At 39.2% G+C, this 15,176-nt stretch overlaps 1 protein-coding gene across 6 annotated transcripts in view; it reads left to right on the top strand.

Annotated features, from left to right (window-relative positions):
• LOC104587115 (protein LAZ1) overlaps window positions 1-15,176 on the top strand; it is a 38,963-nt gene that overhangs the window by 16,393 nt on the left and 7,394 nt on the right. For 5 of the 6 annotated variants that reach the window (XM_010244578.3, XM_010244581.3, XM_010244582.3 and 2 more), the window contains 3 exons: window positions 10,651-10,835; window positions 10,946-11,034; window positions 13,650-13,911. In XM_010244578.3, the coding sequence (XP_010242880.1) occupies window positions 10,651-10,835; window positions 10,946-11,034; window positions 13,650-13,911 (536 nt within the window). The remainder of the gene's footprint in view (window positions 1-10,650; window positions 10,836-10,945; window positions 11,035-13,649; window positions 13,912-15,176) is intronic. The other variant, XM_088889467.1, reaches the window with a different exon arrangement.

Below are 15,176 nucleotides of genomic sequence, written 5' to 3'. Positions count from 1 at the left end.
GTGGTGTAAATGGATTAGAGGTTGTTTGCAATCTAGTCATACTCAATACTTTTCAATGGTTTGGTGGTTTTTTTTGAAGGGATTCAAGGTCTTAGAGAAGGTGATCCACTGTCACCTACAATTTGTAAATGATATCTTAGTTTTTTTTTTCTTTTTTTTTTTGTGATGGGGATTGCAAAGATGGGGTGGAAAATTTGAAGTTGGTAGCAAACCTCTTTGAGAGGGTCTCTAATTTGAAGATTAGCTAGAATAAAAACTTATTGGTTGGCATTAATGTGCAGGAAGATGTATTGGGGGATATGGCAGGTTATTTGGGTTGTGAGAAAGGGGATTGACCAATTAAATATTTAGGGTTACCTCTTGGTGACAACCCTAAATTTCTCAGTTTTTGGTCCCTAGTGGTGAAAAGGTTTGAGAAGATACTAGTTGGGAGAAGGTGATGAAGTTGAAGGCAGAAGAGGGGCTAGGGATTGGGAATGTTAGAAAGAAAATTTTGGCCTTATGTGAAGATTCCTGAAGTAAAGTGAAAGACTTTGGCACAAAGTGGTAGCAAGTGTTCACGGGCTGTCAAATAATGGATGGGATGTTAGTTGTCTTCAGAGCTACTTTGGCTACTCCTTGGAAAGCAATATACAGTTTTTGTTCCTGTTTTCCTCAGTCACATCAAGTATGACTTGGTCTTGGGTAAAAAAATTAGGTTCTGGGAAGATATTTGGATTGGGGAGTCCCCTTTGAAGGAGATCTTTCCCTCCCTTTATGCTCTTTCCAATCTCAAAGGTAGACTAGTGATTGAGTTTATTTGTTCCCCTTCCTCTCCTTTTGGGTTGAATTGGAACTTGGGCTTCACTAGGAATCTTAGAGAGTCTAAAATCCCTATTGTGTTTGCTTTGCTTACATTGCTGAATCCTATGATTCTTGGGGATGGGGGTGGGGATGTGGACCCTAAATCTTGTTGGGATCTTCCAGTGTTTTCAACTCGTTGTTGACCCAGCCAATCGAACCGTTTGAACCGTCACCCAGCCAGGATTTTGGGTCTGGTTCAGTCAAGACCTGCCAGATAGTAAAAAACCGTTGATTTGGTCAAAAACCATTCGACCCGACCGGTTCGACCGTTGACCCATTCGCGGGTTGCACACTCAATGCATGCAAACTTTCGGAGGCCATAACTTTGCACTCTGATGTCCGATTGAGGTGTTTTTTTTATCTTTTTTATTTTGGGTAACTTTTCGAGACCTATGCATCCCAAGGAGCCATAGGTGCCTTGCCTTTCTATTTTCATGAAAAAAGCCCTTTTTTGGCCTCAAATTGCAAATTTTAATGTTTTTTATAAATAAAAAATTAAAAACTGAACTGAAAAACATAAATTAAATATAAAAATACATATAACATATCTAAAACATATTTTTATATTATTTATTGATAAAATATATATTTATACACACACACAAGTGGGACGGTCTGGCTTGTTCAACCCGGATGGTTGAACCGATGACCTGTGACCCAGAGGCAAAAACACTTCGGCCTCCGGGTCGATTTTTAAAACATTGGACATGTTCAATCATATATAGTGAATTATCAATAAATCAGATCATTGTACATGTTCAATCATATATAGTGAATTGAACACAATTGTCTTTGAGTTTTCTTTCTTGCTCCTTGTGGATTCAGGGATTGTTTTTCTTTGATAAAGACAATGCTCTTCTTCCTAAGACCTTCGTATCTGATTGGGATACCAAATTTCTTAGTCACTTCTAGCATACATTATGGATGTGGTTTGATACATCATTGCAACACATCACCCTCAAACAGATGGACAAACGGAGGTAGCGAACAGAACATTGGGTTCTATCCTTTGGTTTCTATTAGGTAATAAACCCCAGCAGTGGGATTCTTCCTTGGATCGAGCGAAATTCTCTTTCAACACCTCTGTGAACAGAACCGCAGGCAAGTCACCATTTGAGATTGTGTATAGATGCATCCCTAGGCATGCCTTTGACTTAGTGCCACTGCCCAAGATTCCTAGAGATAAGGTACCAGCAACTCACTTAGCAGATCATATATACTCCATCCATGAAGAAGTCAAAAAGCAATGGAAGGAATCTAATGCCAAATACAAGGAAGCAGTAGACAAACATAGGCACAAGAAGGTGTTCCAAGAAGGAGATCTAGTGATGGTCCACCTCAGAAAAGAGTGACTCTTGGTACGCAAATTAAAGAATAGGAAATATGGTCCCTATAGAATAGTGAATAGGATAAACGGCAATGCCTATGTGGTAGACTTTCCAGAAGATTGGGTGATTTCACCCACTTTCAATGTTGTTGATCTATATGAGTACCATGCCTCAGATCATCCAGAGGAAAACTCAGGGATGATTTTGCTTGAAGTGGAGGGGACTAATATAGAACAAGTGGCTGAAAGGTCCTTGGAGGCCCATGAGCACAAAGAAAGGAAGAGGAGAGGCCAAAGTAGGTGTTAGCACACCAAACGGCTGTAAACAGAGTCACATCTTGGACCAGTTTTGAAGAAAAATTGCACCTAATAGTGTGGGAATTGCATGAAAAGTTATATTTCTTAGGAAAGCTCTAAGTCTACTTTCCAACACATCAAACGAAGCCGAATTTAGAGTTTCCTATGCAAAGTTCTGATCATTTTATTAAAGGTGTGCAATGTTAACCATGAGAAACATTAATTTCAAGTTTTCTTGAGTCTGAATTAGATTAGGAAGTTTCCTTTTTGATTAAATTCGATGTTTTAGGAAGTTTGTGTCCAATTAAGACTTTACTATTTTAGTTGATGAACTATCTATAAATACGACCATTGTACATGCTCAATCATATTATAGTGGATTGGTACTCTTACAAAAAGCACCCTCAAAACTCCCCACCCTGTTCACATGCCTGCTTTGTTTGTCAATTCTCTGGGAAAAAAAAAATTCTTTGGAAAAGCTTTGTTGGGACTTGGGGCTTCCTTTGGGAAGGCCAGAATAAGGAGAAGTTCCATCTCGTGACATGGAACATGTCATGTGGACATATGGTGAAGGATGGAATGGATCTAAGGTGGCTCAATACCTTAAACAAGGCTCTCTTATGCAAGTGATTGTGGAGGTTTGGCCTTGAGAATGAGCATCTATGGATGATGGTGATGGGTGGTAAATATGGGAGGGCAGCAATGGATTGGGAAGCCTTAATACCACAACAATCCTATGGTTCAGGCCTATGAAAGGGCATTATGTCATGCAGGGAGGAATTGAAATTCATCAAACTGATTTCAGGAAACGGGGAGCACATCCTTTTCTTGGAAAGATATATGATGCAGTAAGCAGCTCCTCTGTGTTACCTTCTCCGTTTTTGTTCTCCATCAGTGGCAATAAAAATGATTTTGTAATAGATCCTGTACTGTTTGGCTTCCTTGACTCAGGCATCACATGAATTATTGGGAAGTGAAGTCTTTTGGTGTTCTATTGGAGAGATTATATAACTGCCATACTCAGCCTCTCAAGTACCTGATCTAGGTTTTGGATTGGAAACAGATCAGGCAGTTGTTTTCAATCAAATCTTGCTACTTGCTGTTGTTGGACTTAAATTCCTCAGAGCTGAATCTGGAAAGAAAAGGGTCCTTCTAAGGTCACTTTCTTTTTATGGACAGCAGCATTAGACATCATTCTTACCATTGATCATGTTGTACATGAAGGGGTTGTGCTTGACAATTTATGTTTGTATGGGATGACAAAAGAATATATTAGCTACATATTATCCACTGTGGCTTTGTTTTCTAGGTGATCTAATGTCTTGAAATTTTTCTGGAGACAATGGATCTTTCCAGCTTTTACCTCAATGGGCTGCTATCATCTTGAAAGGTAAAGGGATTTAGCTCTCAAGGGAAAATCCTTTGGAACATCCTGGCTTTTGCTATCTGTTGGTCCATTTGGAAGGAGTGCAACAATCAGATATTTGAATCTAAGGAATCTATCATTGAATTTGTTATTAGAAAGAATGAGTGGGAGCTTATCCGTTGGATTGGTCTTTTTGAAGCCATTTGATGGGATAAAATTTGAGCAGTTCAAATCCCATTGGACCTCTATTATCTTTGACACAGCTCAGGTGTGACTTGTATGATTTTGTTTCGATTGTTTTCCTTTTTTAGGACATTCTCCTGAGAGTATATATCTTTCTCTGTACCCATCTCTTGTACATGCTATTGAGGGTTTCTCCCCCTTTTATGGTAATACAATTTCAGCATCATACTTGTCAAAAAATCTTACTAGACTAATCAGGCTGGAAATTATGATTCTTATGTTTAGAAGAATCCAGCTACAAATGTAGGTCATTGTTGATATGCAGCATTTGGTAGTCATCAAACAATCAATCAAGTCTTCAAGAAAAGTTTTTTTTGTTTTTTCCAGGGCTGCAACTTGGACGGGGCTGAGACAGGCGTAGGGCCAACCCTGCCCAGCCCTGAATACGAAGAGATGTGAATCAGTCTTCTAATATCAGATTTAAAATCAGTAATTAACAGTGCAAATCAGATCTGAATAATAGTGCAAGAGCTGTGTATGTCGAAGAGAAGAGGTAAGAGAAGAAGAAGTCGAATCATTCACCCTTCTCCTCTAACCCTATTTTATTAATCTCTAAAAATTAATGATGACAAGTATGCCCTCAAGTGGGCGGCCAGCTTGGCAATTACATAAAGAAAATAAAACAAGAACAAATAACAGGCCCATTAAGTGAGGCCCATCAACATAAAATAAAAGATAAAAATAAAGGATATCACACAAGCAGCTGTTAGGGCCCATTCGGCCCAGTCTCTTTACACTCCCCCTCAAGCTGAGCATAGATGTCAATCATGCCCAGCTTGCTTATATAGTGTGTCAATTTCCCTTTGGGAACTCCCTTGGTCAAGATATCAGCCAGTTGCTTTTCTGATGTGATAAATGGCAAACAAACTTCTCCTGAAGAGACTCTTTCCCTTATGAAATGCCTATCAACCTCAATGTGCTTAGTTCTGTCATGTTGAACAGGATTATGTGCAATGTTGATAGCAGCTTGGTTGTCACAATAGAGCATCATTGGTTTCTTGTAGTCCACCCCCAATTCCTCTAGAAGGGATCGTAGCCATAGTAGTTCTGACACACCATGAGCCATTGCCCTGTATTCTGCTTCAGCTGAGGATCTAGAAACTACTGATTGTTTCTTACTTCTCCAAAACACAATATTCCCAGCAACTAGAGCACAATAACCAGAGGTGGACCTTCTGTCATCAATACATCCTGCCCAATCTGCATCAGTAAAGGCTTCCAGCTTCATGTGACCATGCTTAGCAAATAGAATACCTTTCCCTAGAGTACCTTTCAAGTAGCACAGAACCCTTTCTGCAGCAACTAGATGAGTATCTCTGGGAGAATGCATAAACTGACTAATAACACTTACTGCATAGGAAATATCTGGCCGAGTCATGCAAAGGTATAACAACCTCCCAAGCAGTCTCTGAAACACTCCCTTATCAGACAAAGGTTCACCATCTGTGGCAGAAAGCTTATGATTAGGATCAATGGGAGTGGAGATAGGCTTAGCTCCAAGTTTACCCATTTCAGCAAGAAGATTAAGGACATATTTGCGCTGAGATATGAAGATACCATCCTTAGACTGAGCAACTTCAATACCCAAGAAATACCAAAGATCTCCCAAGTCTTTGATTTCAAATTCAGAGTTGAGAAATCCTTTTAGTTTACTGGCCTCTTCAATGTCATTACCCGTGACCACAATATTATCAACATAAACAATCAAGAAGGTCACTAGAGTGTTATTTCTCTTCAAGAACAATGTATGATCAGATTGTGTTTGAATGTAGCCAAAGGAGACAAGAGCAGCCCGAAATCTCTCAAACCAAGCCCGAGGAGATTGTTTGAGACCATAAATGGATTTGTGTAGTTTACACACCTTGCCTTTCATTTCTTTCCCATACACCCCTGGAGGTAGAGACATATAGACTTCTTCATGCAGATCTCCATTCAAGAAAGCATTTTTAACATCAAACTGGTGTAGGGGCCAGTCAAAGGTAGCTGCTAGAGAAAGCAAGACCCGAACTGAAGTCATCTTAGCTACAGGAGCAAAGGTCTCAAGATAGTCAATGCCATACATTTGGGTGTAACCCTTGGCAACCAACCTAGCCTTATACCTCTCAACTAAGCCATCAGAGTGATATTTAATGGTAAACACCCATTTACACCCCACTGGTTCCTTCCCTTCCGGCAAGTCCACAATATCCTAGGTATGGTTCTTATATAATGTTTCAAGTTCAGTCATCATAGCATCCCTCCATTCAGGTTGAGATAATGCTTCTGGTACAAACCTGGGTATCACATGTGAAGAAACAGAAGCAAGAAAGGAGTAGTAGGAAGGAGAGAGAAGGCTGTAAGATAAATGTTTGGAGATACAATGGGCTGTACACTTCCGCTTGCCCTTGCGAAGAGCAATAGGAAGGTCAAGGTCAGGGATGGCCGAAGCTGGGTCGATAGAGGGCTGACCTGTTTCCTCAGGAACTGTGGGTGTGGCAAGATGCTCTTCTGAAGGAGTGGAAACAACCTGCATATGTCTGAATCTCCGCCTTTGGTAACACCTTTGGAGAGTAGGAGTAGAAGCAAGAGGAGGATCAGGGGTGGGTCCAGTGGAAGAGGTGGACACCCCATGATCAGACTCACAAGGGATGGGAAGAGGAACAGCTGGAGACATAGCAAAGGGTTCATCAGATGTCTCCCCCTCAGGAGGAATACTAAAGAAAGGAGTCAACTCTGCAAAGGTGACATCCCGAGATACAAAGCGGGTGCCACGAACTGGATTAAAACAACAATAACCCTTTTGTGTAGAGGCATATCCCAGAAACACACACTTATGAGCCTTAGGTTCAAATTTATGCCTTTGGTGACTATGAATATGCACATAACAAGTACTCCCAAAGACACGGAGAGGGAGAGAAAAGAGATCCTCATCCGGGAAGAGAAGACTAAAGGGGGTTTTAAAGCCAATGACCCTGGAGGGCATACAGTTGATTAGATAGGTAGCAGTATGAACAACATCTCCCCAAAACCTTACAGGAACATGGGATGCAAATAAAAGGGATCTGGCAACCTCAACCACATGTCTGTTCTTTCTTTCCGCCACCCCGTTTTGTTGTGGAGTGTAGGAACAAGAACTTTGATGAATAACCCCAAAAGTTTCAAGATAGGTGGAGAGGGTTTTCTCAAAATACTCCTTATCATTGTCAGAGCGGAATATTTTGATATGGGTATTAAACTGGGTGAGGATGAGTTCATGAAAATTTTTCACAATAATTGGTACTTCATCCTGGGATTTCATGAGGTAAATCCAAGTATAACGAGAATAATCATCAATAAAAAGGATAAAATACTTGTAGCCCCCCATGGTTGGCATGTGATATGGCCCCCACACATTAGAGTGAACAATATGGAAAGGAGAAACAAATCTTTTATTACTGATTGAATAGGAATGTCTACAATGCTTTGCTAGCTCACATGACTCACAATGAAGACTAGATAAAGACACTCCTTTAAACATATATGGGAATAGATGACGTAAAGCAGTAAAAGACAAATGACCAAACCGAAAATGACATAACAAAATTTTGTTAACAGACTTTGACACAACTGACTCTAAAGCAACTCCATGAGGTGTTCCCAAGGCTTGATCTAGTGTGTCCAGCAGGTATATTCCGTTCGCTTCATGGCCACTCCCAATCGTCCTCTGAGACTGCAGGTCCTGAAAAACACAATGAGTGGGAAAGAAGGTTATGCTGCAGTTCATGGACTTTGTTAAGCTACTAACAGATAAAAGGTTTGTGTTAAGCTTAGGAACATGGAGAACAGAAGATAAGAACAGTGTGTCAGAGGTCTTTATGTCTCCTTTACCAGAGATGGGGGCAAGTGACCCATCGGCAAGGGATATTTTCTCTTTCCCAGAGAGGAGATGATATGAACAAAAAAGGTTAGATAGGCTGGTCATATGGTCTGAAGCACCGGAATCTATAATCCAAGGGAGTTTATGATTACCTGAAACTGAAGCATGATTTGCTGAGGCATATGTACCTGAGTGAACAAAAGCCGATGAAGAGGATGTACTGTTGGAAGGGTGGGCTGAAGAAACTGTAGCTTCCAGGTGATTTAGGAGCCTCCCATACTTCTCAAAGTCTAACTTCATTGCAGCCAACTGCTCAATGGTTGATGTTTTCTCACTCTCCTTACTTCCCCCTTCAGGTACTGTAGCAACATTAGCAGTCTTGAGTTTTCCCGCTTGATTGCCCTTCTTAGGATTGTTCTTAAACCTCTCAGAGAGTAGTCTAGGGTGAAGTTTCCAGCAGGTGTCCTTGGTATGCCGTGGTTTCTTGCAATATTCACATACCTGCTCCCCCTTTTCAGTAGGCCCCTTAGATTTCATTCCCGCATGTGCAAAATGTTCTGTAGGTGGACTTTGCAACTGAACTTGTCATCTACTTTCCTCACTACTTATCATGGCATATGCCTGTGATAGAGTAACCTTATCTCTGACCAAAATATTTTGTCTAATAATATCAAACTCAGGGTTGAGTCCAGTGAGAAACTCTAACACCCTATTTCTCTCCACCAGCTTTCTGTACATTTCAACATCCTTTTTACTCTCCCATACCACAGTTTCCATAACATCAATTTCCTGCCATAGGGATTTTAGTATAGAGTAGTAGATTGCTACACTCTTCTCTCCCTGTCTCAGGTTCTTCACATCACTTTTCAATTTGTATGCTCGGGCTACATTTAGTTTCTGTGAATAAGTCTCAGTTACACTATCCCATATCTCCTTAGCAGAAGACATCCAGAGATAGTGCTGGCTTATATGAGGTTGCATAGAGTTAACTAACCATCCTATAACGGTATAGTTCTCTTGCATCCATCTCTCAAATTCAGGATCAGTCTTTTCGGGTTTCACCTTACTACCTGTGAGATACCCAAGTTTTCCTCTACTACAAACATAAATTTTTATAGACTGTGCCCAGGCAAGATAGTTCATCCCGTCTAGCTTAATCGTGCTAACACCAGTCAAAACAGAATCTACTGGAGTAGGTCCAGAAATCGGCACCTGCTTGAACTCACTTCCATATGTCTCCATTAATCAAACGGAAATCAAAGAACTGAAATTTTAACTATGCAAACTTACTTGAAGTCAAACCAGAATGCTTGAAGAACTAGGGTTTTGCTCCATCCAGTAGATGAGAGGAAGAGAGAAGATGGTGCCGCACCAACCAGACTGACCCAAACTCTTCCTAACCTGAACCACCCTCCTTTAGCAGTCACAAGACACCTTCCAAGCACAGAGCGCCACACCCAAGCTTCACCTTTCCTGGTAACCTCGAAAATCTCTAGTTGGTTAGGGTTTCGGGCAGCAGCAAAACAGCATCACTTCTTGGCAAAATTCGGCCAGAACTTAAATCTCCAAACCCTTCTACCAACTAGGCAAGTGATTCTCTATACTATAGAGAACCTATCTCTCCATACACTCTCTTGATTTTCGAGTGTACAGGAACGAAGAAAAAGGATGAAAGAAGAACTGAACCTGGCTCTGATACCAAGATGTGAATCAGTCTTTTAATATCAGATTTAAAATCAGTAATTAACAATGCAAATCAGATCTGAATAATAGTGCAAGAGCTGTGTATGTCGAAGAGAAGAGGTAAGAGAAGAAGTCGAATCATTCACCCTTCTCCTCTAACCCTATTTTATTAATCTCTAAAAATTAATGATGACAAGTATGCCCTCAAGTGGGCGGCCAGCTTGGCAATTACATAAAGAAAATAAAACAAGAACAAATAACAGGCCCATTAAGTGAGGCCCATCAACATAAAATAAAAGATAAAAATAAAGGATATCACACAAGCAGCTGTTAGGGCCCATTCGGCCCAGTCTCTTTACACGAAGACTAGGCCCAAACATGTGACCGGCCTGACATCAAACCCAACTCTTCAGGCCCCAGCCCAACCTGACCTTCCAAAAACTTACAGCCCTATGTCAGATCAGACTTGACTTGGGCAGGTTTGTAGGGCCTTCATATTTCACAATTTTTGGGTCATAAAAGATATATTAAATTTCACTTAAATGGTTCAAGTACTGCTTACAATAGATGTGGTTTAAGGTTCAAAATCCTTTTAGATGAGTATTTTTACATTATATTTGTATTTTACATCATGTTTTTAGTATGTAACTTCGATGAAATCAAGTCAAAAATAAACCTGGGCCTACATCATGGCCAGGCTTCAGTTGGGCTCGCACTACCCAATTCCATAACCCAAGCCTGGGCTCAGGTTAGGCCCACCTAAGTTGCAACCCTACTTTTTTCAAGCTATATTGTAGTTAGGAGTTCCAAAGAGAAAAGAACCTTGTGTAAGTATGTCTTTTGGTGTGGTTGGCACTGTGTATGCTTTCTCCTCTTCTGGTTGTTCCCTGTCACCTGGCTTTGTATCACTTTTTCTTTTAATGGAATTTCTTCTTTATTATCAAAAATTTAAAATGAACTTTCTTCTCTTAAATTCATGCTTTTTAACAGTGGTTACTTTCAATAAAATGTGCATCTTTAGTTTACTTGCTTGATTTACTTTATTTTTTTGTTTAGGTGGGGAGGAGAGGACAATTGAGTTTATGGAGAGGCAGGGGCGTATTGGTCCTAAAACTCCACTATTGGAGCATGGTTCTGAAAGGGGAATCGTAAAGCATCCTTTTCCAATGAATTATTTATTAAACCCATGGAAACTTGGTCGGTGGTTTTACCAAGTTATCAAGTTTGGAATTGTTCAATATGTATGTCTCCTTTCATCCAGAAAACTATCTTATTTTTCCTTTTACCTCCACTGGAAAGAAAATAGTTTAATGCTTACTACTTATGCTATTGATATTATTGTTTTTTGCAGATGATAATAAAGACTTTTAGTGCCATTTTAGCCGTCATTCTTGAAGCTTTTCAGGTGTATTGTGAAGGGGAATTTAAATGGGGTTGTGGGTGAGATAATGTCCAATTCCATTATAGATTTCTTGTCCTTTATACTTAAATATGTCATTTACTAGCCTTTACCTGTACTAATTGGTTTGCCGTTTTTGATGTGTCTCTTCATTCTTTGAGTTGTTACATTAATACGTTGTTGTGGTAATAAATGAGTTTACAAGACCTCCTATTGCATGTGGCATGGAGCAACATCATGGGGGAATGTTATCATCTGCTTATCCCACCCAAGTGGAGTCAATAGCACAAATCATGTTCCTCCATTTGGCTACATTCTGTTCAATAATTATCTGATCTCACTACTTCAACCTAGGTCCATTTCGCTTTCTCCTTTTCCTTTTTGACCTTCAGCATTCTTAAAACGCAGATAAAAATCACAGGAAAAGTCAATTTGAAAGGAATAGTAGCATATTAGAAAATGCACATAAGAATCTAATGTAGGAGTTAATACTGATAAGAAATTACTAGAGTGGTAGAAAGAATAACAAAAGCATAGAGAATAAGATAGGGTATAAGAGCAACCAAAGCAGTGTGTGGGATAAAAAAAGTGGCTATTCAGGAGACACCTTGCTTAGCTGTTCAGGTTCACCCGGCAAAATAATTTCTTCAAGATCTGAATTTTTCTCTCTCCTCCATGGTCTAAAGCTAACCTACTCTCCCAGTTGGGCTGGTTTTATTGTCAAGTAGTGATTGGATGGGTTTCATCAAAAGTAGGTGGCACTTGGTCTCTTAGGTATCTGCTATGAGATGTTAAGGCCTTATCAACCACAAGGAATTGCTTGTTTGGGGAAAGGGGATTAAACTTGAAATAATGGCTTTGTTTATGATTAAGAAGTAATGGTTTATTTTCTCTTTAGACAGTTGTTGCTAAAAGAAGTGAAACGTGTATCTGATGAAGGGGAGGGGTCCAAGGTGAGATTTGGATATTGGCTGATCCATTTGGACTTTTGGTATGTTTCTGTAGAGGAAGGCATCAAGTCCAATGGATCATGATACTTGGCTTGCCACTACATCTTGTAGTCACTCCATTTTGTAATTGATGGGGATGTATGTGGTGGATTTTGCAACTAGACAAGTTTGAAAAGGTGAAGATAATTAGACAATGGGCTTAAATTGAAGATGTAACAAAATAAGAATTTCTGACAAGTATGAAGATAGTTATCTATAATATTGTGTATGTCAGTGTAAGATAACAATTTGGTTGGAGATCCTCCTGTTATTGATTTTCACAGGGAAGGAGTAGCTAGAAAAGGCCTATTAGTTGACCATCATGAATGTACATACAAGCCTGTAATTGAAGGAATAGTCAGCCGTATTTTGCATGACATTTGATATCTCTGAACAAGTGATTGTTTCATTACATTTTGCATACCATTCATTATTTCAATCCTAATTCATGAATGCCATTCAGGTAGTAAATGTTTAGTGCTGAGCATAGTTTTCAAGGCGTCTAGGCGATTCTGGGCAACACTGGGGCACCTAGTCACCTAGGAGATAAAAAGTTTATAATATAAGAACTGACTTTTGGTTAGTTTCCTAGTTTTGTATACCATTCGGCATGTATGTTAATTGAAAAAATAGCAATTCTCTTTATTAAGAACATCAAATTTCCTCTAAAAATGTGGCAAATCATCACATCTAAAAGATAAAAATCTTTTACATATATTAATTTCATTATTTTCAAAAATAATACTACTATAATAAGTATTTAATAGAGTAAATTCATATTAATTAGCAGCTAAAGAAGGTTATTAACTTTATATGATAAATACTCAAGATGGAAAGTAAAATAGAAAAAAAAACAAGGATGGAGTTTCTGTTTTATTTAATTAGAGAGAATAGAAAAAAAAAAGAACTTTATTATTCTATTCTTTCTTTCCTCTTTCTTTTCTTTCTTTCTTTCTTTTTCTCTCCTCAAAACCCTTTGATCTTTTAAATTTCAATAGTAAAACATTAAAACAAAGTATAATCAATATATATAGCATATGATAAAATGTATTAACACATGCATTAATAAGACACAGCAATATAAATGATATCATAAAAGGTGCCCGCCTTGTCATTTTTATCGCCTAGGCGGGTGCCTAGTCGCCTAGTTGCTAAAAGTCAAGGTGTTTGGGCGAGGCGTCCAACCAAAGGGCGCCTAGTCGCCTAGGCAATGCCTAGGTGGGTGCCTTGACAACTATGGTGCTGAGTTGCAGTTTATGATTTGAGTTTTAAATTAGAGATTATGATACCCTGATTCCTTTACAAATTTTTCTCTTCCTTGATTAATGAAGGTTGCAGTTGTTGATAAAAAAAAAAAGGTAAGAGACAAATCTTGGAAAATGACACATAGCTTCAAAAGTTAGAGAAGGTAGCTCCACATTCCTATATCCATGTTTGTGTCCGTTTCCTTGTATGGGCATCATAGATTAGAGAAGGTAGCTCCACATTTTTGTATGCAAGGCAATGCATGCTGGTATTTGATAAAACTAAATGTCATTGTAACATGTCACGGAGAATGTTATTATTTAGTTGATTATTTACATTAAACAAACAACTACTGAATAATGAAATTTTTATAGGGTTCATTTTGATAAAGTATCTCTTATTGTCTTAGCCTACTTTCCCAGGTATCCTTACATGGCCGTTGTACTCAATTTCAGTCAATCATGGGCATTGTACTGCTTAGTTCAATTCTATACTGCTACAAAGGATGAATTGGCACACATAAAGCCATTGGCCAAGTTTCTGACATTTAAGTCAATTGTCTTTCTGACCTGGTGGCAAGGTGTGGGGATTGCACTCCTGTATACCCTTGGTATATTCAAAACCTCTTCATCCCTAGGATTTCCATCTAAATCAAGCATTCAGGACTTCATCATTTGTATAGAGGTATTTTATTTTACTTGTTTTTCAGTTGGATCCATTTGATACTTATGTTGTATTTTGTGTGTTGTGTTGCTGTGCTCTCCCTTTCTCACTTTTCCTCTTAACAAAGGTCACTGTAGCATTTGTATTACTTGTTAGCAAAATTAGAGTACAAGAGGATCTTCAGGAATACATAAATTTGGGTAGTCCTAACTACAACAAAATTTATTCAGTCAACGGCCCTTAATTATACAAAAAGCTCTGCCAATCCCTGACATGGCTAATCCATCAGCTGTGGAATTTAACTCTCCATGAATCCATTTGATATAAGTGAAAAAGCAATGCAAGGTGCTATCTACATTATGCCGTTTATCATGGAACAAGGCAACTGAAAGCTAAATTACTGTAGCCGAAGTAGCAGAAAAGAGAAGAAGAAGAAGAAGAGATGCAGGAATGTCGAACACTCTACTCAGTCGACAGTACTATTATTTATATTATGGTGTAGTACAATGATACAGGAAGTTACTAGAATGCCCCTGATTAGTGATGGGACACCCAGACAACTTAAAACATTAAACAGGATTAGACCCATTAACAAAGGCCCAGTACAGGACAACTTAAACTTAAGTATAGGCTAATAAGAACTCTTATCAGCCGAATACTCATACATACAAAGACTTCAATCCAACACTCCCCCTCAAGCTAAGCATGGATATCAATCATGTTTAGCTTGCCAAGCATGTCCCTAAATTTTGCTGCTGCCAGCCCTTTAGTCAGTACATCCGCAATTTGCATCTCAGATGGAGTATAAGGCACACAGAGTTCACCCGAGACAATTCTTTCTCTAACAAAGTGCCGATCAATCTCAATATGTTTTGTCCTGTCATGCTGCACGGGATTGTTGGCAATGTTGATGGCAGCTTTATTGTCACAATACAGCCTGAGAGGACCTTCAGCCTTAATGCCAAGTTCATTAAGAAGAGTTCTGAGCCATAAGAGTTCAGCAACCCCGTGGGCCATAGCTCGATACTCTGCTTCTGCACTTGATCTAGCCACTACATTCTGCTTCTTACTGCGCCATGTGACCAGGTTTCCTCCCACAAATGTACAGTAACTCGAGGTTGACTTCCTGTCTCCAACAGACCCAGCCCAATCTGCATCAGTGTAGGCTTCAATTTCAATTCTATTGTTTTTCTTGAAGAGAATTCCCTTCCCTGGGCAAGTCTTCAAGTACCTGAGAATCCTTTCAACTGCTTTCATATGAGGAATCTTTGGAGAGTGCATAAATT

The sequence above is a fragment of the Nelumbo nucifera genome, chromosome 6 (assembly GCF_055504915.1).
Source record: "Nelumbo nucifera cultivar China Antique chromosome 6, China Antique-T2T, whole genome shotgun sequence".
Lineage (NCBI taxonomy): Eukaryota > Viridiplantae > Streptophyta > Magnoliopsida > Proteales > Nelumbonaceae > Nelumbo > Nelumbo nucifera.
Note: the sequence above shows the minus strand (reverse complement) of the source record. Positions and strands in the feature narration are given on the sequence as shown.